This window comes from Syngnathus typhle, linkage group LG16 (genome assembly GCF_033458585.1).
Source record: "Syngnathus typhle isolate RoL2023-S1 ecotype Sweden linkage group LG16, RoL_Styp_1.0, whole genome shotgun sequence".
In the NCBI taxonomy this organism is placed as follows: Eukaryota; Metazoa; Chordata; class Actinopteri; order Syngnathiformes; family Syngnathidae; genus Syngnathus; species Syngnathus typhle.
The window spans coordinates 2,085,574-2,108,291 of record NC_083753.1 but is presented as its reverse complement, the minus strand read 5'-3'; the positions used below and the strand labels follow the sequence as shown (position 1 = coordinate 2,108,291).

At 48.8% G+C, this 22,718-nt stretch overlaps 2 protein-coding genes across 8 annotated transcripts in view; one reads left to right on the top strand and one right to left on the bottom strand.

The window, feature by feature from the left end:
• Window positions 1–22,718, top strand: part of alms1 (ALMS1 centrosome and basal body associated protein) — a 29,106-nt gene that overhangs the window by 1,345 nt on the left and 5,043 nt on the right. Inside the window, exons 2-20 of one of the 5 annotated variants that reach the window (XM_061301016.1) lie at window positions 1,164–1,301; window positions 1,395–1,515; window positions 1,639–2,068; window positions 2,189–2,351; window positions 2,472–3,086; window positions 3,170–3,285; window positions 3,730–3,971; window positions 4,042–4,499; window positions 4,675–4,815; window positions 5,403–5,561; window positions 5,640–5,875; window positions 6,093–6,350; window positions 6,548–6,638; window positions 6,715–6,861; window positions 6,926–7,134; window positions 7,234–7,327; window positions 7,409–7,466; window positions 7,539–7,638; window positions 7,728–7,816. In XM_061301016.1, the coding sequence (XP_061157000.1) occupies window positions 1,202–1,301; window positions 1,395–1,515; window positions 1,639–2,068; window positions 2,189–2,351; window positions 2,472–3,086; window positions 3,170–3,285; window positions 3,730–3,971; window positions 4,042–4,499; window positions 4,675–4,815; window positions 5,403–5,561; window positions 5,640–5,875; window positions 6,093–6,350; window positions 6,548–6,638; window positions 6,715–6,861; window positions 6,926–7,134; window positions 7,234–7,327; window positions 7,409–7,466; window positions 7,539–7,638; window positions 7,728–7,787 (3,798 nt within the window). In that variant the 5' untranslated portion in view covers window positions 1,164–1,201 and the 3' untranslated portion in view covers window positions 7,788–7,816. Of the gene's footprint in view, window positions 1–1,163; window positions 1,302–1,394; window positions 1,516–1,638; window positions 2,069–2,188; window positions 2,352–2,471; window positions 3,087–3,169; window positions 3,286–3,729; window positions 3,972–4,041; window positions 4,500–4,674; window positions 4,816–5,402; window positions 5,562–5,639; window positions 5,876–6,092; window positions 6,351–6,547; window positions 6,639–6,714; window positions 6,862–6,925; window positions 7,135–7,233; window positions 7,328–7,408; window positions 7,467–7,538; window positions 7,639–7,727; window positions 7,878–22,718 lie in introns of those variants that run through there. The other 4 variants (XM_061301017.1, XM_061301020.1, XM_061301018.1 and 1 more) reach the window with 4 other exon arrangements.
• On the bottom strand, window positions 7,878–22,600 carry LOC133169107 (dynactin subunit 1-like). 3 transcript variants are annotated; one of them, XM_061301023.1, is made up of 28 exons: window positions 22,479–22,600; window positions 19,274–19,513; window positions 19,055–19,133; window positions 18,882–18,913; window positions 14,465–14,485; window positions 14,174–14,347; window positions 13,662–13,859; window positions 13,387–13,591; window positions 13,226–13,304; window positions 12,994–13,153; window positions 12,749–12,853; window positions 12,477–12,668; window positions 12,286–12,402; window positions 12,056–12,208; window positions 11,822–11,982; window positions 11,588–11,756; window positions 11,350–11,418; window positions 11,071–11,283; window positions 10,835–10,996; window positions 10,629–10,760; window positions 10,438–10,566; window positions 10,088–10,230; window positions 9,886–10,028; window positions 9,347–9,459; window positions 9,086–9,266; window positions 8,775–8,848; window positions 8,625–8,714; window positions 7,878–8,492 (listed from the first exon to the last, which is right to left on the bottom strand). In XM_061301023.1, the coding sequence occupies exons 2-28, from the start codon at window positions 19,502–19,504 to the stop codon at window positions 8,355–8,357; spliced, it is 3,663 nt and encodes a 1,220-aa protein (XP_061157007.1). In that variant the 5' UTR covers window positions 19,505–19,513; window positions 22,479–22,600; the 3' UTR covers window positions 7,878–8,354. The 3 variants fall into 3 exon arrangements, with proteins under 3 accessions (XP_061157007.1, XP_061157005.1, XP_061157006.1); XM_061301021.1 differs by lacking the exon at window positions 22,479–22,600 and adding an exon at window positions 20,776–20,933; XM_061301022.1 differs by lacking the exons at window positions 14,465–14,485; window positions 22,479–22,600 and adding an exon at window positions 20,776–20,933.

Here is a 22,718-nt window from a genome sequence, read left to right as displayed (position 1 = left end):
CATGTCGATGCTGGAAAAAAGCCTGTACCCATGTATAATACGCACCCAAATTTTGACTCTTACTTAAGTCCGTAAACGTAAAATTATTTCAGAAAAAAGATAATCTTTGGGAACAACCGGATGTTATTCTGCCGGTCAGTATCACTGCGCATGCGCTAGCCAACTCGATAGCGAAGAAATATGTGAGACTCTCAACGGGATCACCAATATTTGAGTGATGTTCCAGTTATTTATTATCTTTCTGTGTGTTCACAATTGTCATGGTGATCTTTCTGGTGATTTCTTAACTAAGCTGGATGTATTTTTTTTGTTTGGGTTGATTTCTCCAACTGCCCATAAAGGCACCACCGCAATCAGTTAGGTTAAAATGAAAAGAGAGGAAAGTGACGTGCGAACATGTGAAAAAGGCGGCTCTGTATGGGAGAGAAGTTGAAGAGGAATAAAAACACCCTTGGAAACCAAAACTTGCCCCTCGTCGTGACTCGGAGCCGCAACAAATGTTTCAAAATTGTGTAGGGTACATTGTGACAGCAAACGAGCAGGTGATCGAGCAAGCGTCTGATACGAGAGCATTGTGTTCGTATGGAGCGTGTTTGAAGTGAACAGCAGAGAAGAAAGGAACAAGGCAAAGTGTTGTGAAATAAAATATTACCTGTAATAGGCATTTAGATAGAGAACTGAACTCTTGCTCTTTATATAGCTGACGTGTCTTGCGCATCAGTAATGGCGGCCTCCGTATGATATCTGGTCTGCGATGGAGATTGAAAACCAAACAATATTTGACAATAACACACCATCAAGGATTGCACCATCGCATCAAACAATGTGTCGTCAATTATAAATTTTACTGACTAAGTGTGTTGGCCAGAATGGCTGAATGCGATGTGCGATTGACAACAAACAAGAAGATAGGTGATTTCAAGTTTTATTTTGAGGGAGATTTTCTTCAAAAATTGTTGTACCCATGTATAATGCGCACCCCAGATTTTAGGACAATAAATTGGTTCAATTTTGCGCATTATACATGGAAAAAGACGGTATATTGTGTAATATGTCTTGTCACCGTGGGATAGTGGGAAATTGACAATAAGACAGACTTTGACTTTTTTCACTTTGTAATGTTACATAATTGTTATATATTTGTGTGTGTGTGTTTTCCCCAGCAGGGTGGAAGTGTGCCGAGCTGTCGGACGATGAAGATATGAGTGTGCCTTCTGGAGCAGCTGCAAGCAAAGTGGACAAAGCAGGAAGTTCCCACAAGAATGGCAAATTGAAGACCAGTATTCCGCATTCGCAACTCCGTAAGAAGGAAAACGTTTTACAGTCTTCAAGTATTGTATTCTAGATTTCTGGGGTGGTATAAAATGGGCTGATGTTTCGGTGACGTTGCTCAGAATTCCAGGACAGTGCTTTGTCTCCGGCGCTCGCCCTGTTTCCCGCGAACACCGCCGAAGAAGCCAGTGTGACGGACGACTCTCTTTTCCAGAAAAGTCATGTGGAATTTTTGCCTTTGAGGTAAAAAAAAAAAATGTTTACTAACTTTTTGTTATTCTTTGTTAATGTGTTACTTTTGACCTTGACGTCAGAGAGTGATTAGTCAGAATTGTCATTATTTCTGCATTTGTTTTGATTTTTCAGCGCAAGTCTCGACTTTTCTGCAAGACAGGACTCTGATGACTGCTCCTTGTCTCAGCACCCTCTAGCCCAGGAGACCCTGACCTCCGAGGGCGAGAGTACTTTAACGCAGCGGGAAGCGGACACAGTTGGCGCCAAGGAGTTGTATGAAGAGCTGGTGTCCCAGAGCAACACATCCACTTCACAAATGGCCCAAAGCGGGCCCAGCGCCCCGGGATCAGAGCGTGACGGTGCCGAGACGTCCTGCCTGGGTGTTCAAGAAGCCAAGCCCTCCAGCGACCTGTCGCTGGATTCGGGGGTGACGGCTAATTCCAAGGTGGGAGCTTCGTCTTCTGTTGTCAGTTTGGAGGTGGACGACTACGCTCCCTGCTGGACCTCACGGCCCGCCTCACCGTCCAAACAGGCAGAGCTCAACATCGAGGACAGGATTCCAGTACGTATAAAAACCTAAACCGCTGTTCTCTCAACAATGTTAGCCCAGCAGTGGAGCGGGCAGGGTCATTTGCATAACCACCTAGAGAATTCTGACACACGCTTCGTTTCCCTTTCCTAGTTGTATCTCAAAAACCTCGGTATTGATCAGTCGCCCGCCGACATCTTGACCCCGTTTGCGCCCAGGGGACCGATCAGGGAGCCCGAATTCTCACCCACTGATCTCAGCACCATCAAGGATTCTGCCGGGGGGACGCCGATGAAGAGCGTCACATCATCAGAAGGTAAAGCACCTTGAACGAATTCACGTACATGAAAGGACTATTCAATCAATATTTCTAAGGTCCCTATGTAGATCATGCAACATTCTTCATCGTTAACAACTTCTCATTATTTTATTCCAGCTTGCAGCCCTCTGAGAGCCGGGATTTCCGAATCCAGTACATTATCGTTCAGCCAGGACGCTTTCCAGGAAGTGCCATCACTTGTGGGACAGACTGTGACATCATCATCATCATCACCACCAACCAACACCCACCAGCTTGCCCCCAGTTCCCACAAAGACCCCCGTTGTGATATTTCAGGTCTCCGTGCTCGCTCCTCGCTCTTTGTGCTCCGATCGCCGTCTTGTTTGGAGAAACCCCAAGAAAGTCCCACCCAGCCGGCCCGCGTGAGCTCCCTCACCGTCGCCCCGCCCGCCGTCGGGATCCAGGACAGATTTTCGCCTCGACGGGCTGAGCCGGAAGGCTGCAGCGCCGCCTGTCAGACGCCTCTCGCCGTCAGACCATCGCCGGCTGTGGATGAGCAGGAGCCCGTTGCTCTTCCTGCACACGCGCCTGATGAGCGGGACGAGGCTTTGCTGCCGGACGATCTCGAGACGCTTCCTGAAGACTCAGAGGATCAGTCGGCGATGAGCGACGACAGCGGTCAGAGTTCGCTAACGGTTAGGGTGGCCAAGCTTCTGCGGAGTGGGTCGCAGGCTGAACACATCTCGGACCAGGCGGACCCAAAACACAAAAGTGAGACCCTTTGTCTGCTGTCGCAAGAGTTCGCTTTGTGTAGCTCCCTGATCACTGCATTTTTTTTTATCACAAATTTGCAGAGGACTTCATCCTGAGTCTGTCGGAAGGCCGCTTCGACTCGTTGCAGTTGGACCAAGAGGATCGGCGACGCATTGAAGAGATCAAGGCGGCGATGCTCTCCAACCACTTTGTCACGGTGAGGAGGAACGAAGCTTATGACAAAACATTGGAATCTGACCATCAGGCTTACAAACTCATAGGCATAAAAATGTGGGACTTTAACAAGTTGATCATTTTGAGGCTGGCGTAAAACGACATAGCCACAAATTCTCAAATAAAAGGGCTTGTAATTACTCTTAGTTGCCACAAGATGGAAGCAAAGCGCAAAGAACAGAGGCCTTTATGTTGCAAAGGTATTTGGTTGGTAAACTCACCTTTTGGCGTTTATGTGCTACACATTTTTAATGCTACACATTTATATTGTTATTTTTGTGTCACTTTGATATGCAAATCAGGTCAGCGATGTCATCCACGCTGTTTCAGGTAAAGTTTGAGAGTGTGGCGTTTACAAACTTTGCAGTGTGGCAGAACGCATCCTTCCTTGATGCTTTATGACATCACCACCTTGTGCCCCCCCCAGAGTGAGAGCAGCACAGACACAGAGACCACGGCGGCATCCAGCGTGGCGGCGGCACGGACTTCGCTTTCGGACCTAGCAGGCACGTGGGCGCCTTCCTCCCTCGCGGACTCCGAGCAAACTGTCCCGCAAGGGCGCGACGGCGTCAAGGCGCACACGTCCATCACCATTGCTGCCCATAAGCGCCCCGCTGCCTCCTCCCCGCTGCCACCTGAGCACCTCCCGCCGGCCCAGCTGGACATGAGGTTTGTACGCAAAGATGCAACTGAACGGGGAATGTTTGCGCCACCTCATTTTGACGGGTAATCTGCGTAGGAATGCTGTGGACAGGAAGTCACCGTTGGCGGTAGACGGAAGCCAGAATGCGATCGAAGCGGAGTCGAGCACTGGCCTGGAGGAGCGGGACGGCAAGGAGGAGACGTCCCGGCAGCGGCGCGTGGCGGGGGACACCACCATCCCCTTCGCTCATGTGTCGCGCGCCCACCTCACCTTCTCGCCAAAAGCGCCCGAGGCAGCCCCCCGTGCCGCCTCTTCCTCCTCCTCGGCAGATCTCCCCGGCAACAAGTTTGTTCCGCTGAGGCGCTCCTCACCCGCCGTCAGCAGCACAGACGAGGGCGTCGGCCCGTGCAGCCCCCCGCCCAAGTGGGATGAACGCAGTCGCCAGACATCTGCTCTACATGCCCCGCCTCCTCCTCATTGTCATCATCTTCATCATCCTCCTGCTCACTCTGTCACTACCAACACCATGAGGAGCTACACACCTGAAACACCAGGTAGGAGAGCGTCGTCATCACCTTTCTGACAGGATTGTCATTTCTTGTCCAAAGTTATTCACACACTTGTATCAACACTTTTTTTTTAATTGGAGCGCACATGAGGAGTAGTGGTTCCCAGAATGAGTACGTGTAATTTGCTGATCATTGCCTAATCATCCATTTGTTGTCCAAGTCAGGGACGAGTGCGCCCCGCATGTGTCGGCGCCAGCGCTGCGTCCGTACAAGCCCCGCAGCGCCGACCAGCTCTTCTTCATGCCTCAGGCGGATGCTGACGCCTCCTCCTCGTGCACCACCATGGAGAGCTCACGCACAGGTAAGCCAACGCACAACAAACTCGTCAATATTTCATCAACGGGATTAGCTTGTCGGAGCTCTTCTTTTCAGTTCTCTTTGTCGTTGAGTGTTGGTTTTCATATTTCTTCAACAAAATCTTCACTACTTGTAAAATTAATACTGTGACTAAACTAAAAATTTTAAGAATTATTTTAATATTAAAAGAAAGTATTTTTCATGTATCTAGTCCTTTTTTAAATTATTAATTTCGGTAGTGAATTATATACATTTCATTGTTAAAATAATGTTTTAAACATATTTAAAAATTTATATATATATATATATATATATATATATATATATATATATATAATAAAATATATGAAATGCATTTCTTTTTTTTTATATGTATATATATATATATATATATATATTTTTTTAACATGACGTGAGCCGGCCCATCTGTCTGTTTTAAAAAACTAAAAGTGTACATTTGGCAGCTGCCGCTTTGTCATGGGCACTGCTTCATTATTGATGCGCTATACAAGGGGTGGAAGACGAAGAACCTCCCACAACCCCCCCACACACACACACGCACACAAATTATCACCTGTGGGTTCTCGGCAGGTTTTGACGACGCGGTGCCTCCGCTGTTCAGCCCCGAGGTTCTGGGCCAGCAGGACCCAGGCCTGGATCGCGGCGTCACCATTAAGCACGCTGAGGGCATCTACAGCAAGAGGCGCAATAAAGCACGTGCCACTGCACAGCCGCTGCCTCAGCACCCAGGTAAACTGGCAAGTTGGCCACACACACTAAGATTACAACAGTAAGATCACAGTGGGACTTTGTGTTTGTTTGTGCCAGTAGGTGGCGCAGTGGAGTCAAATGAAGGATTTCCTCATGCAAGCCAGCGCAACAGTGCCATGATGGAATGCCTCAGAGCGGGAGGCGGAGTCCCGCGTGAAATGGACCAATCGCCACTCGTGCCCACAAGTAGGGAGGCGTGGCTAATGGAGCAGCTGCAGCGCCTAGCTGATCTCATCCTCTCCCCTGGAGGCACCAATGTGCCACCCGAGAGGATGCTTTACGGCAGGACTGAGGTGAAGTGTCAACACATCTTTTTAGCAAATGGAATCAGATTCCTGAAAGAACACTCTAAAATCCTTTATTTTTTTTTTTATTTTTTTTCTTCAAAATTAAGATTATTTTTGTTCTATTCACTTTTTGGGTATTGCAACTATTATAGTGCAATTGTTGTGGTTCTCATTGCGGTGGTGACACTTATTGGTCAGCAACTCTTTTTTGTTTTGTCGGCAGGCTTGGCCGCAGCGGCCGCGCGGTGCCTGTGCTCTTTGTCCTGCCGACAGAGACGAGTCCAGCACCACTACATCAACGCTGGACACGGATCGCCTCATCCGGGCCTTTGGCGCCCACCGCGTCCAAAGCGCCAAGACCTCCAAGAGCTCTGGCCGCCTCCACAAACTCTATAGGGATGTGGCCAAGCAGCGGGAGCAGTGGGAGGGGCGGAGCTTCAACACCACTCACTTAGAAACCACCGGCACTGACCCATCCAACGTACGTTTACTATTTGGTTGAAATTATTATAATTATTTTTATTATTTAATTTCTACAGTGTTTCCATTTTTTTGCATTTTTTATCCATAAATCACAATTTTTGTCTTCAATCATAACGATCAGCAAAAGTCAATCGCAAAGTTTTGCTGAGAGTGGAGTGAAGTTGTGTTAAAGTGAGATGTTGTTGCATTTGGCAGGTGACGGGCGAGTCGTCGTCGACGGGCTCCTACGAAAAGACGCCACAGCGCAGAACCTCCAAGAAGCCCGTCAGCAGAGACATCCAAGAAGGCAAGCTGCTTTCTAGTTTCACATGCTGCAAAAACACTCATGATCAAACGCAGCCATTTTTATGTTGTCCTCTCAGGCGAGGTGGAGATTGCGTGCAACAACATGCTCCGTCGCACGCGAGATGTGGGAACCATGTTCCCGCCACCGGGGCGAGCGCGTTGGAGCTCGCAAAAAGGTCACATGACCCCCCTCAAGCACAAGAAGACTCGAACGCCACCCAAAGGTGCAGTGAACATTTGTGTTTATTAAAAAAAGTTTAAATTCATCATTGTTGGACAACATTTCAGCGGTGTGGTGGTTCATCCCGTTGGACGACTCATCCAAGGAGAATGAGCCGGACGAGCTGGAAGCGGCGTCACCTGGGCCGAGTACCGTTTGGTACGACCACGGCAAAACGGCAAGAGAACCTCTGAAACCTCGACAACAACTCGACGACGACAATGAAGTCACTCATTGTGCGTCCTCCACAAGCGACCACCAAGTCACTTCTCTGCAGGTTACGTTTCAAATGAACATTTTTTATTTGTACTTAAAAGTGAAAAATGTCTGTTGTATGTTGATGGAAGCCGCATGCCGTTTGTGTTGTCCCCCGCAGGAAGCGCTGGCCATGCGACGGCCAGATTTCATCTTGCACTCACGTCAGCGCGTTCAAATGTTGAATTGGCGGAAAATCAGCACAGGACTGCCAGGTCATTATTTGCTTTTTGTTGCACAACTATAGAATTTTTATGTTGTTGGGTCTTAGTGGTGGCGTTTTTGTGCGGATGCAGGCAGCAGGATGCCGAGGAGGGCGGTGCCCAAGAAGGAAATGATGCAGCGCACCAAACAGTAAGGACATTCGTCTGCATGCAGTCATTTTGGTGCTTGCTCCTTGAATTCCCAAACTGTTTTGTGGTTCAGGCTGTGTGAAGGACTTCCAGAGGTTCTCTGCAAGCTGGAGATGGAGCGAAGGGCCGCGCAACTACGATTAAACCGGCTCAACCTCCAGATCTTCAATAAGGTGGGTCAGGTTCTACAAAAATGTATGTCTTTAGGGAATCTAACAAAAAAATTATTGAAGATTGACTTTTTTTTTTTTTGTCTTTCCAGAGACTCAATAAACGTCGCTTGGAGAACCGCAAGACTGTCCAATATGAAAAACTTTGGTGATTTTAAACATTGGGTTTTTAAAAATAACACAACTTGTGATGATGATGTCATTTTTAGAAATGTTGTAATAATAAAATATTCAAAAAGAAATGCTGAGGGTTAGGGTTTATTGATCAGCGGCTTGCGTAAGTATGGTACAGTACACGCACACACGCAAACAGCTCCAAATATTTTTTTTTGTTACAGCGAAAAACAATAAAAATGTCATTTTGGAGTTGCCACATAGGAAGGCCAGAACATAGTAAGGCCAGAGATTCTTGGGGCAGACTGTGCTACCTTCCAATGAAATCATTTAAAAAAAATTATGGACAAAGTGCAAACTCCATGAGGACGTCCACTTGGACATTTCTGGTTGTTGCAACAAAAAGACTGGAGGTGTCACAGAAACGCAGTCAGCTAACACTAACTTTGTTTTGATGCGCTAATGTGCAAACTTAGCTTGGAAAAAAAAAAAGAAAGATCCACATTTGTACTCTGGTCTAACAAGCTCACACAATAAGCCAAGAGGCGCAAAAGCTGCTGGCCTGCTCCAGGCGAGCATAAGGATGAGAAAGATGAAGAGGAAGCTCAATTGCGCAAGAGGAGGCTGTGGACATGGTGAAGCTGACGCTGTGTCAGGAGCACACGGTGGACCTGCTCCTGACCTCGAGGACATGGAACCATCACCCGGCCCACCACGCATGAGCCTGCATTCTCTTCCTTGGCCTGAACCACACGCAGGGACATTCAAAGACATCATTTACATGCGCTTCAAAAAAAACTACTTTGACATTGGACATATTTTAAAGGTCATTACATTTCTGCATGTCTGCTGGAAATGAGACAAGTACGACTGACCTTAACGAAGGAGGCGGAGGGAAAGGTGGCAAAGTCGGAAGACACCCTGGCGCCGGGCTGCTGCTTGACCACGTGTTCGGCCACCTCGCCCTGGCACCAAAACGCAACCTAAGTGTGTGCTCATTTGTTTGCGTGTGCGCCCGTGCTCACCTTGAGCCTGTCGAGCGTGTCTCGCAGCGACTGCAAGCGAGCCGTCTGCTCCAGAAGCTGAGCGCTCGGCGTCACTGCAAGAAAAGATAAATCACTACGGCTTTTTTTTGTTTTAATGACCATACTATATAGTGCAGCTTTAAATAAAAAAATACCATGTATAGTAAGCTTTTTTTTTTTATTTATTTTTTTGTAAATGACCATGTATTGTAAGGATTTAGGGAAACAGCAGCACGACTTGGACTTTGAACCACCGACTCTACTGGTCAGTCTGCTCTACCACCTGAGCCACAGCCACCATACTTTCTTACCGGGACATTTCCCTGTAATGTCGACCACTTTGACGTTAGCGCTCATCTGCAGCAGGGTCTCCAGCAGCTGGTCCGTCTTCCTGTAGAGGGCGCCGGAGAAAGGCGCGGGCCCGTCCCTGGATGGCAGCTTGGTGACCCGCAATGGTGGCAGCGCCGCCAGCTGGCTGCGCATTTTCTCCGCCTGCAGGGGGGGGGGGGGGGGGGGGGGGGGTCGTGGTTGAGGAGAGTAATGGCTTTTGGGGCGAAGCAGCTGCAGCTTACCTTCAACCAGTTGTTTTGGTTCTTCAACTGCTTGATGCAGAGCCGCTGAGCTTCCAGCTGATGAGTCAACAGCGGTGAGTCCACCACCTGGATGCCCGCGCCCGACAGGTTTGCTACGGGGCGTGACACACAGAATGAGAACAAAACATGTAAATACACTAGACGACAAAAAACGACAACAACAAAATAAAATATGATACAACATGACTATGATCAATAAAAAGCACAAACGGCTGAAAAACAGAAACGAATTAGCGTGCAAAACGGAAGCAGATGGCATGCAAAAACACTTGCATGCTGCTTGCTACCTTTTTGCTCCTCTGCACATTTTGTAAGAGAGAGAGAGGGAGAGAGAGAGAGAGAGAGAGAGAGAGAGAGAGAGAGAGAGAGAGAGAGAGAGAGAGAGAGAGAGAGAGAGAGAGAGAGCGAGAGAGAGAGAGAGAGGGAGAGAGGGGGGGGATTGGAACTGACATTTTTCAAAACACTCAAAAAGGAAATGTTTTCAGTGTTTGTGCAACTGTGGAATGTTGCGTCTTCACCTTCAAGTCCAGGCGGGCCGCTGTCCCTCGGCCCGTCACCGGCTGTCTTGGCCTGTCCGCCGACACGTTGCTTGAGCTCGGCCTTCTCCGCCTCAAGCTGGTCAATGTCGGCCTGCAAGGCGTCCATCGTCTCCTCAAAGTCCCTATGGACGGACGGACAGCGTGAGGCAGGTGCCGGGCCGCCAGCGCCAGGTCGACTCACTTCTCTTTCTTCTTGAGGAGGTTGTGAGCTTCATCCAGTCGGGTTTGGATTTTCTCCACGCGCTCGTCTGCATCTTTGGACGAGCTGTCCAGCTTCTTCTCCAGCAGGCTCAGCCGCACGTTGGCCTCGCTCAGTTCTTCGCCCTGAAAAAGACCAAAGGTGTCAGGGACGCGCAAACACGTTTACTTTTCCTCAAGATTTCTTTTTCAACCAAATGTTTCAAAACGTCTATGTATTCCAAACAAAAGTAATTGCTGTTATTTTCAGGAAGGAACACATTGCCGTGAGTTTGACGACCGGAGAAGAGTGTGATTGTCTTGACAAGTAATCAATAAGTAGCCATGAGTCACCTTAATCTTGAGTGACTTCTTGAGCTCCTTGATGACCGTCTCTCTGTCCTCCAGCTTCATCCCCAAACCTTCCGCGTCCGTCATTTCCGCACGGAGAGCCGCCGCCCGCAGCTCGACAGGGGGCGGAGCCTAAAAGAACACCGGGCATCAGCGTCTCGTCTCAATGGAAGCATCCGCAGGTGTCAAGTCACCTTGGGGTGAGGCCGCTCGGCGTCGTACTCTCCCTCCTGCATGGCAGTGGCCATCTTGTTCATGGTCGCTATGATGACGCAGCATGACTGACGCAGACACTCGTAGGGGTTGGCACCCAGACGGCCATAAATCTGAGCAATGGCGATGACATGCTGGCGTTAGCGCGCCTACTTGTAACGGTTTTGGGAAGAAGACCCCGGCCGACCTGCTCGGCGGCCTTGAAAGCCACGTCCTCCAGCTTGACGGCCGCCAGCCCCTCCTGCTCGCCCAGTGGTGACATCATCTGAGCGCCAGCCGCCGCCACCTCCTGCAGCAGCGCCACCGTCCATGTCAGCTGCTTGCGGCACTCGCGCAGCGTCTCTGACACCTGCACGCAAACGAAGAAGAACTTTGGACACGTTTGGAGGTCCCAAAGCGTTTGGCTGAGGGGCAGCGGCTGACCTGCTGACCGAAGGCGAGCGCCGACGGGATACCGGGTGCGTCGGTGCCGGGCATGCGTCGTCGGATCTTTTTGCAGAACTGCTGCACGTCGCCACAGGACGTCTCCAGGTCCTTGAGCAGTGCGGCCAGCTGGGCCTTCTCCTGGCCGGCGTGCAGGAAGGCCCGCAGGCGGCCCGCCTCCACCCACATGCAGTCCAGCGCGCTCTGCGTGAACTGCACCACAGCGGTGTTAGTGGTGCTAGCCAACCAAGCGTACTTTTTTAATTGATTTGCTCTCACTCTGATGTGGTCGGCCAGCTGCATGGTGCAATCCTCATCCTGCTCCGCCAGGTGGATGCTGTACAGTTGCTGCGGAGACACGGTTAAAAGACCACTTTGAAAACATAGTTCAGATTTCATGACTGGATTGTTTGTCCCCCAACTTGTGTTTTTGGGTTGGCGTCAGAAAAAAATGAACTTTCTTATTGAAGTAGCTCTTGACCTTGTTGAAGATTGGAAATGGCCTCGTTTTGCTCACCTGGTAGTACTTGATGGCCTTGGTGAGCGCCTCTACGTTGACGGTCTCGTCCAGCTGGTCCTTGCTAAGCAGCTCGATGAGGAAGTCCAGCGAGCGCTCGTGGACGCTCATTTCCGAGTACAGCGAGCCGATCTTCTTGTACACCTCCACGTTGCACTCGCACAGTGCTCTGAGCAGAATCCGGAGCTCATTTTGAGGACACGTCAAACCACCAGGAAGACACCTGCGACGTACTGCTCGTATTTGTGGAGAGTGGCCTGCAGGAGGCTCAGTGAGTAGACCAGACCGCCGGCGAAGCTCAGCCGCTCGCCAGCTGAGCCTCGCAGTCCCGTTCGCTCGGCGCTGTTCTCCTTCAGGTCGAACTTCTCTTGTGCTTGTTTGCTGATCAGCTCTGCCTACACACACACACACACAATGTTGAGCGCCGCAAATGTAGATAGAGCAGACAAGGAATCTGATTTGAGGGACCTTGCAGACGAGTCTGGGGATGAGCAGCAGCACTAGGATGCAGTCATGGTCGCCTCCGTGGCGCAGGAAGGACTCTGGCATGAACGCGGTGAGCAGGGCAACATGCCTGTTGGCCTGCGCCACCTCCATCTTCCTCAGCTCCATCTCCACGGCCTGCAGACACGGCACAACTTCAAACGGGTCGCATTCTCAGTCCAATTGTGTTTTCTTATTGGCCGCGTGTCGGCAACCTTGGCGTGGGCCTTTGTCTCAGCAAACTTGATCTTGAAGTCAAACATCTCAGCGGGCGGCTGCTGCTGGAGCTCGGCCGAAGCTTCCTGCTGGCTGGTCAGTTCTCGGTTGACTTCCTGCGGGCGCCCGCCAGAAGGACCAATCAGGAATCGGCGGCGGTGGCGGAGACAAAGTCTGAAATTGGCACGACCTGCAGGTGAGCAGTGAGCTGGCGGTACTTGCTGATGGTCTGCTGGTAGTCGGCCACCGTCTCCTGTGCCGCCTCCACTCGTTTGTCGGCCTCTCGCACGCGCGTCCCGCTCAGGTCCAGCATCTCCCGCAGCTCTAGCTCCGTCTCGCGAGCGTTCTCCTGCAGCTCGTCGTTCATCTCGTTGATGGCCTCCTGCGGAGGAAAAAAATATTCAAGTCACAACAAATCCAAAAAAGAGGCCTCTTCAGATGTGGAAAAACACAAGCACGCACCAGGTCGCCAACGGTCTCCCTCAGCTCCCGCACTTTCTCCTCCAGATCCAAGTTCCTCTCCGTCAGGGTCTCCACCATCTCCTCCGCTCCCAAAGCTGCATCCACCTGATTGTCATCAACATGATCAATTGTATGAGTTGAATACTGCATTCTTATCATAACGCAAAGGTGTTCCTCTAATATATATATATTTTAAAATATTTTTGATCATCTATTTTCCTCATGAAACAACCAAGAGTGTTTGCCTGCTCTTTGAGCTCGTCGACGGTCTTCTCAGCCGCCGCCATTTCTTCTTGCAGCTTCTCCTTGTGGGCCCTCAAAGCGTCCAGCTCCACGTTCTTCTTCTCCATTTGCTTCTGCAGTTTCACGTGCTCCTGCTTCTCCGACGTTGACAGATCTCGCATCCTGACATCCAGAAGAAACTAGTAAGTCATGAGTTACTAGTACAAGTTGTGAGCAGAAGCCCCTTCTATGTACCTGACCAGAGCTTCCTTCAATCTGCCGTTTTGCTCCTCCAGCTGTTTGACGTGATAACTGGACGCAGCGCCATCCGAACCTGACGGCAACCCGAACGAGACCTCGTTGACAACTTTGCTTCATTTTGTCACCACATGTGAGGAGAAAGGTGGCGTCCGCACCTTTCTCCTCGATCTCATGCTTGAGGATCTCCAGGTCCATGGTGAGCTCGTCCACCTTCTCCTTCATGGAGTCCACCTCCAGCTGCAAGGACTCGGCGCGCTCCTCGGCCATCTCCTTGTCCAGCGTGGCCATCTCGATGGCGTCGGCCGTGTCCGACATCTCCTCCATGTAGCGCTCCTTGGCCTCCAGGGCTTCCTTGGCCTCCTGCCGGCAGACGTGTCACGTCACGCCGAGCCACATCACACACGAGCGTCCCGCCGGACCTTCCCCGTACCCGCTTGGCTTCCTTGAGTTGCTTCTGCAACTCAGCCTGCTGCTCCTGCATCTTGCTCCTCCACTCCTGCAGCTGCTCCAGCTGGATTTTGTGCTTCTCCAGCTCCTTCAGCTTGGCCTTGTCCTCGGTCCGCTTCAGTTTCAGGGTCTCCAGCTTCTCCTCCAGGTCCTTCACTTGAGCGTGCAAGGCCTCCTCCTCCTGAAACAGGCGTGACCATACAAGAGACGCTATACACGAGAAGGAATCCAGATTCTGTTTTGAAAATGTCATCGAAGCAAGCTAAGTTCGCCGAATCCTCGACGAAATGTGTATTTTTAGAACTGGCACCTCAGCCAGGCTGTTCAAAGAGACAAACAGTTTTCGGTGCGAGCGTCACGCACCTGCGTTGCCATGGCGATTTCCTCCTGAGGTGGAGGTGAAATATGAATGAAGTACAATATCGGCACTTTGGTAGCGCGACACGAACCCTAAGTGGCGACTCAGAGGCTTGGTTCAGAGCGTCTCATACGGACCTTGCTGGGTACGGGCGGCAGCGGGTTCCCCGGCGAGTGCAGCGTGGGGATGACCGGGGCGGCCAGCGGCGTCTGCGCCGGCGTGCTGGCCTCACTGCTGCTCATCTCACCGGTCGAGCCCGATGCCGAGCCCGACACCGGAGCCTTGCCGCCGGGGCCTGCGGGACGGCTTGCCTGATTGAGGAAAAACATGTCAAAGTTTTCCTTCCTCGAAAAGCAGTCAAGTGTGTTTGAATGTCGTCCCAGTTGGGAGAAAAGGAGGAAGCCCTGAGGAGCTGCACAATGGCTCACCTTGGGCCGTCTCGCTGTGGTCTGAGGACCAGGAAGATGCAGGAGGAGGTGGAAGAGGAGGGCAGGCAAGGAAACAAACAGGCGGGTTTAGTCATTGAAGGTACGAATGGAAACAGGAGGAAGGCTCAGCGTAAAGACGAGTGAGTCAAACAACGCAACGCGTGTGGTACCCTGCACCGAGACAACCGGACCTGAAACACAACACAACCGTATTTGCTGATCTCACGCAGCGCCGACCCGCCAAGCTGGAGCATCTGAAAGGCTAGCGTAGCGTGACTGGCGGCGCCGGCGCCACCAGCGAGCTAAATGGCCACATTGTGCGGTCCAGTCGGCCGGGAACAAGACACAAGCGCGACAGGTGCACATGCAGGTTAATTGCGCCTTCTGCCATCTTGTGCAACAAGACGCAATATGCCGTAGGCAAAGATAGGTAAATTTGTTCCGGATTTTACAAAGCTGGATCCTTTTCTGCAGCACGAGCGATGATGAGACAACTTGTGTTGTAAATTGGCGCCGGTCGAATCAAATTGAATTCAATTCTACTGAGTTGGCCCAAGCCAACTGCTGCTCAAGATCAAGCAGGAAGAAGATGAAAAGAGCTTTTTATGCTTCTCTTTTGTTTCTGACAAATCTGTGAATGCATTAAACTTTCCAACATCTCGCCGTCTCGCTCCGCCTGTCGGGTTGGATGCTTTATTGGATTACAGTGAGACCATTCAGCGGAATTTAGCCCGACCTAACGGCGCTGCCAAATAAGAGCTGACAGCCTCTTAAACCCGAACGTCGTACCACACACTCTCGACTGACCTAACTCTAGAAAAAAAAAAAAGCATGACAAACAGAGGGGCGATAGCAGAAAACTAGAAATTGCAGATGAAGGGCGCGCGAGCATCAAGGCGGCGGTCGGTACCTTTCGAGGAGCCGCCGTCTGCCTCATCATATTTGCAAGAGAGGAGGACACACAGACTGATAAATTGACAGACAAACAGACAAAGACGGGCGGGCAGGCGGGTCGTCGAGCTGCAGCGGTGCAAATTGGCACGGCGGTGTTTCCTGCAGCCTCCCTTCCTCGTCCCCGTCCTTTGCTAATCTCAGCGCCTCAGCAGCGTTCTCACATCTCGCCGCCTCGTCCGCGTTAACCTTCCTCCCGCCCCCCTACCCTGACCAGCCCTCTCATCCAATGTCCTGCTCCCGCATGACATCACCGCGCAGCCTCAGCCCTCCCCTCCATTTCACCCACTCATCGCCACGGCGACCACAGCGGGGGTGAGGCAGTGCTCTGTTAACCGCTCCGGGTGGGACGAGGATGCAAAGAGACAATGTTTGAGAAGAGAAAAAAAAAAAGCAACAGGGGGGATGGAGCGGCAAAATGAGCCAGGACTTCATCGATGCGAGACTCCCCCCCCCATCGTCTCCTAGCAACGCCAGGGCACCCTTTAACAGCTGCAGTCACAAGTAAGCGTCCATGTAATAAAAAGGGCTTAATACTAGTGTTTTTATTTAAAAAACAAAACAAAATATGTTTACGTCTCTTTCAAATTAAAAAAAAAAAAAAAAACACAAAAAAAAACCTGTTTTGACACAGGTGTCAAATTTCAAGGCCCTTCGGGCCAGAGCCAACCCGACAAATCTTCCTTGACAGTTCAAAAGTGTCTATCAAATGATAAAAATGATAAGAAGCAGCTAATTATTTGCATGCGTCTCAGGTTTCCCCTTCAGAGCATATTTCAAAGGTGCATAAAGCAATTGTGTGGTGGACGCATTTGGGTGCTGGTCGCTTTGCATGCGGGCGAGACCAGGTCGTTTTGATGACTTCCTGTCATCCACACTGTGATATGCCCTGCGAGGGAAACTTGATACGGCTGATACGGCATTCTTTGGTCTTGCTTACTTTCCCTTCCACTATTATTATACTGTAATATCATTTTCAGAGCATATCGTCTGCTCTACGTATGACACGAGAAGCTGAGGCCAAACTGCAAAAAATATACAAAAAATAAAAACAGAGCAAACAACCAAGCTGACAAAAAAGGCAGGCCAGAGCCGAGAGCATGGTCACGTGACGGGAAGAGTGCTGCCTCTTCCCGTCATTGTGGATGATAGCGTGGCGAGCGGGCGAATTCTGTGCTACGGTTGTCACGGTTAAGACGGTGTCGCGAGGCGAGGGAAACATGCCGCACCTTTCTGGCCTTGATTCCTCGCTGCGTGAAGGAAGGAAGGAAGGAAGGAAGGAAGGAAGGAAGGAAGGAAGGAAGGAAGGAAGGAAGGAAGGAAGGAAGGAAGGAAGGAAGGAAGGAAGGAAGGAAGGAAGGAAGGAAGGAAGGAAGGAAGGAAGGAAGGAAGGAAGGAAGGAAGGAAGGAAGGAAGGAAGGAAGGAAGGAAGGAAGGAAGGAAGGAAGGAAGGAAGGAAGGAAGGAAGGAAGGAAGGAAGGAAGGAAGGAAGGAAGGAAGGAAGGAAGGAAGGAAGGAAGGAAGGAAGGAAGGAAGGAAGGAAGGAAGGAAGGAAGGAAGGAAGGAAGGAAGGAAGGAAGGAAGCTTGACGTCTGAATCTGGCACACATCTGACATGTCATCAAGTGCACATTGGAAAAAAACTAAATCTGCTGGATTGACATAAAAAATATCGACATTGGTTGCACACTCTGACTATTGCAAAAAATATACCTAAACATTCATGCAACCAATGTAGTGTAGAATTAGGGAGACATATCATGCAAAATCCACTTTTTCTCTCCAGGTGCTACAGAGATACTTTTATAATCTGTCCGGGGATATTTTTTTACTGTGTTCAATTTTATCCATTTTTTATTATGTATTTTTGCTTATTACGTCACAGTCTTTGGGGCGGCACTACCAAACAAGGTAATGGGTGCAGCCAAACGGTTTCACAAATCTGCAATCTTTATTACTTATTTGTAGTCCAAAGTTTGGACTACAAATAAGCAATCCTTGAGTTTGGAGTCCAAACTCAAGGATGCCAAAGGTACAAGTGGAAAGATCAAATTGTTCCGTTGTTGGATACATTAATCCACACAACTCATCATTACACCATCCCCCAGCATCAGAACCTCAAATAAGTGCCTGGTTAAATTTAATTGTTTAGGAAGAAGTTCCCACATCTGTCCTGCTTGTTCAAGGACTAGTGTTTCAGAAATCTCGTCAGTATCGAGAAGGATTTGCAGAAAGACTTCGTTTAATCAGTTCGTTCAATCTGTGGAAACGACGGACACAGCAATGCGCTAAGCTTCAGATGACACAAAAATCATAAACTGTATTTCACTTTCATATTATTGCCCTCGTTTTCATAGCATTAGCATTAGTCTTTCTGCTGATTTTAGCGCTGTACGCTCTGTTTTCTTTTCTTGGGGATGTATTTTGAGTAGTTGTAGATGAATTGCATCGAAAGTGCTGTTTTATTGCGTAGTTGTAGCTGAATTGCATCAAAAGGGCTGTTTTAATGAGTAGTTGTAGATGAATTGCATCAAAAGTGCTGTTTTATTCTCGGGGAACACAATAATGTATTAAATGCATTTCTTAGCTTCTTGCTAACGCCAGCGATAGCATTTGCTTACTACGTAGCTTGACTGCAGTCCTTGTTCACAAGACATGTTAATAAATATTGTGAGGGGATATTTTTTTGTCACGTGTTATGTATGTATGGACAAGTCTTCTGCTGTTCACGTCTTTTAATTGATCAAAAAGTGTGCGGCGCTAGTAAACTCTACCTCCGCTAATAAACTACAAATATGTCCGACCGGAAAGGTGTGAAATATCTCATTTGCATTTAAAGAGACCACACCAAAACGGCTGTGATGCTATGATGACGAGAAATTCTGACAAAAGCTGTTCCACTTTCACTCAATAGACCACAACTGAGTAACTGAGTAACTGAGTAACATGTAAAAAGGAAGTTTTTATAAGCATGCTATGGCTATTTTAAATTTATTTTACGATTGCATTGACTCCTGGGATTTTCTCATGAACGTTGGTGTCTTCAATTTATTGAGGATTAAAAAAAACATGCATGCACAAAAAAGCAACATTTTTGTAATGATTTTTCATGTCTTTTTGATGAACGCAAACAATGTGAGCGAAAATAACAAGAAATGTAGTCATGACCGGTAAGAGATGAAATGTCTCCCTCTGCTGGCGGGATAAGGCCTCATTCCCAAATGACAATGTACCGTCGTTTGAGAATGAGTCAGCCAAATAAAACTTTGTTTAAATAGAATGTTTGACCAGAGTGAGGCCAGCCCTCACACTGCAGCAAAATATTTCATGGAACAACACCGAAGAAGCAACACAAAGAAAAGTCGTAAGGCCGGATGATGTTGGGCATGCGAGCATCCAGTGATGATGAGGGGCGTCTTTCTTTTCGGGCTTTTTGTTGCATGTCTGTATACATCCAGATGACTCACCAGTTTGGCGGACTTGGACGTGTCCAGAATGTCTACGGGCATAGAAAGAGGAACAGGGATGTTAAAGATCCTGCTACAAATAAAAAAGCTATAAAAGAGAGAGAGCGGGTGGACCGTTGTGCCGTAAAACAGGAGCTCAAGATGGCTGCCAGAATGAAAGGGCCAAATGTTACCTCGCTTGGGCACCTTGGTGGCGCTGGGCTCGGGCGTTTCCGGGGACGTGGTGTCGGCGCCGCCGTCAACTAGTTGGATCTGAAACAAAAAAGGGAACCCATCAAGAACTTCCGCAGGGTAGCTTTTTACACATATTGTCATGCCGACAGAAGAACATGGAGTTGTCAATATTTTGGGGATTAAAGTTTATTCGTGGATACCTTCCACAAGACTTGTACCTGTGACTGTCTGACAAAAATGCCGTGGCCGTCCTGGCAGGTGAAGTAGCGCTTGCCCTGTACGGTGCCGTCGTTCTTGCCCTTGGCCTCGTCCAGGATGACGCCCACCCACTTGCCCGAGGCAAAGAGGGTAGCGCCCATGTAGGCCACGGTGCCGCGCTGACCCTTGCCGATTACCTCCACCAGGGAGCCCACCTTGGGGGGCCGCCCGCCACCGCCGTCCGAGCTCATCCTGGCCGTCTGTAGAAAGATCAGCCGAAAAGTTCAACCCTTAAATGTGTTTTGTGCTGTGGAAGGGAGGCGAAGCGTCATTATGGGCCACCTTTACAAAAATACTTTTTGTGACTACTGTTAAGCGCAACATCCACCACATCCGTGTTGAGAAATAACTGTTGCTAAACTTCAGCGATGCTGTTAAATCCACCTTACAAGAAAAAAAACCAACAACATACACAACGCATAAGGAAGGTTTTGTTGGGTGTCAATCCCCCGGGGAATGTTAATGAAGATAAAACCACGGCAGCTAGTGGATGGCCAAGCATGAGCCCTTAGACAGACATGAGTCCAGGAAGGACAACAAATATAATGGAAGGAAGAAAAGAAAAGGAAAAAGGCAAAACAGCAAGTCTGAAGTGAAAAAAAATAGGTAAACAAAGAAAAATGTGAGGATGCATAAAACGTGGGATGAAGGAACGAGGGAGCGAAGGCAGGAAGGAAAGAAATGATGCTCAAATAAATTAGGTGTGATGAGTTGGAAGAAAGGCGGAACTGAAGACAGGACCAAAGAAAGGAACAAGGGAAGAAAGTAGGTCAGGAAGGAAAGAGGAAAAGTTGCTTTGTGAGCGGCCCACGTTAGCCACACGCTGGAGGCAGCTAACGCACACCGACCGACGAGGCTCACTGAATTATTGAGCGTCATTCGATTCTGTGACCACTGCAAAACATATACAGGTCAACAAATATGAAAAAAAGGGACTTGCCTAAAATTGTTTTGGAAGCTGTTTTACTTCAAATTAGAGATGCTCATTTTAAAAAAGGTTTTAGGGCGATTCCAATACGAGTTCTCACTTCTTGAGTAGTTGGCGATACCGATACCAAGTACCAATACCATTAGTAGTTTCGACACATGAAATTCCCTCCCAAAAAAATGGAAATTTTTTTCACTATAATTTTACTTTTAAAATTACACTTAATAGGAAGTTTATATGCTATAAATAAATTCTTCCTAGTTACTGATAAAGAACGCTATGCCATGCTAAGCTAAAATGGGCTGTTAGAGATTATTATGGACGCTCCAAACAACCTTAAAGACGCCATAGGTAATATAAGAAGTGTGACCAGTGACATCATCACCCAGTGACGTAACCTGCCGCTGACCAACAGGAAGTCCTCAACAGCCCCTTAACAAAATAAAACACACCTGGCGTACAAACTGTCCTGAGCACCTGAGTTCAAATCGGAACCAAGAGTGGGCACTGCCGTAGAAATTGTCACGCACTCACCCGGCTGGACGTGGTCCTCTTGAATTGTGACATGTTCCCAAGTCGTCCAGCCCCTCCCAAACACAATAACGCTACGATTCAGCTTGCAAGCCACAATCACTTGCTTTCACTTGACGGCTCTGATGTAAATGCACAGGCTGGAAGCAGACTGAGGACATCAGTGTGTGTGTGTGAGAGGGGGGCGGTCAGGTCCACAAAAAGGTGCTGGGTCCTAAAGGCAACCGTTTCACATCAGTATTGCAGTGCTTGTACAAGCGTTTGTAGGCAGGAGGTGAGTTTTGTACATGATTGTGCACAAATTTTGGCTCGTATGGTGGAAGTGAATTTTGATTGGAAAGTACAAGTCTTCAAGACTTCTGAATTGGTGAACTACCACCTGGTAAAAAAAAGGTAAAGACCCAATGATTGTCACGCACGCATCTGAGTGTGGTGAAATTTGTCTCTGCATTTAACCCACCCCCGGAGGGAGCTGTAGCGATGCCGCGCCCAGGAATCATTTGGTGATCTAACCCCCCAATTGCAACTCTTAATGCTGAGTGCCAAGCAGGGTGGCAATGGGTCCCATTTTTATAGTCTTTGGTATGACCCAACCGGGATTTGAACCCACAACCTTCCAAGCAGGGTGGAAATGGGTCCCATTTTTATAGTCTTTGGTATGACCCAACCGGGGTTTGAACCCACAACCTTCCAGTCTCAGGGGAGACACTCTACCACTAGGCCACTGAGCTGGACAAGAACACTTGAAACGACCATGTTGGCAGCAACAACCAGCAATTGTACTCGCAGTCGATAAGGTGTCAGCAAATGGATGTTCAGTTCGGTAGCGCGGCTCGATTCAGTCCGAGGACAAAAGGCCGACGTGATGCGCATCAAACGGTAAACAAAAGACAGGATTAACTTGTACTGCATGCTCTGCTTTTTTTTTTTAATTCCTTTTGTCCAATGGGTGCGAGGCCCAGTTTCCAGGAAGCGCAAAATTTGTCCTCACAGGCAGCTGAGTCACGGCTTGATCAATTTTGCACCATCATGGGCTGATGCCAAGGACTGTCAGCATCCTTCAAAACGGGCTCATTTCAGTGTGAGAAAAAAAAAGGTGTGGAAAGTGTGCTTTTTTTTATTATTATTATTATTATTGGGTATTTTAACAGAAATATGCCACACGGATCTGGTAAGTGAAAATATGTCTTTGGTGAAGTGATTCCTGCTTCGTTCAACATGCGACGTCTAAATGTGATATTTGGCGCCATCTTGTGATTGTAACTTGCATATAAACTCTCTAAATAGAGATACACTTGTCACGTAAGGCAATTCAAGAGTCGTTTCATGACTTGACAACAAATTTTGTGCTACGACAATGTAATGATGATGATTCGGTATTTTTAGAGATGAATAAAACCAGCATCGCTAGTCGAATCTAATCTACGTTTTTTTCAAAACTAACATTAGTGGTGCTAATGCGACAGAATCGAGCAACTCGGGGTTTATGTGTACTATTTGTCTGATATTTAAATTCATCGGACGGGTGTTTTGGGGTGGGCGGCGGTCCAGCCGGGACACTCCCTCGGCTAACCAGTTAGCCTCCGTTAGCTTGCCCCTGCAAACCACTCACGAAAGACAAACGTCGTAACGAGCCCAAAGAGCTCGGGGCGCATCTTACGAGGCCGGATAGTCCTTGGCACAAGGAGCGAAGTGTCGCAGCGTACCTGCTTTTATCTGAAAATGTCACTAGTTGTTCGGCTCGGGCCACTGGCGTTCATCCATCCGCAGAGGAGACCAGCTGGTTGAGGCGTCCTCGCTGCTGCCTGCCTGACTGACCGCATTCGCCTGCCACTGACAGGCTCACACTCGCTTCCATGCATAACCTCAGATTTTGAATCTTATCATCTTAACAACAAAAATACACATTTTCTTAAAGTATCTTTTAGGTAATTTATTCACAAATT

Bases quoted from the DNA above. Each gene is read 5' to 3' on its own strand.
- LOC133169107 (XM_061301021.1), bottom strand. From the start codon at position 20,808: ATGTCACAATTCAAGAGGACCACGTCCAGCCGG. The intron at 14,486-18,881 runs GTGAGTCATCTG...CCTGGTCCTCAG, and splicing joins CGTCCAAGTCCGCCAAACTG to ACCACAGCGAGACGGCCCAA. The intron at 13,860-14,173 runs GTCCGTATGAGA...CGCCTGTTTCAG, and splicing joins TGCCGCCCGTACCCAGCAAG to GAGGAGGAGGCCTTGCACGC.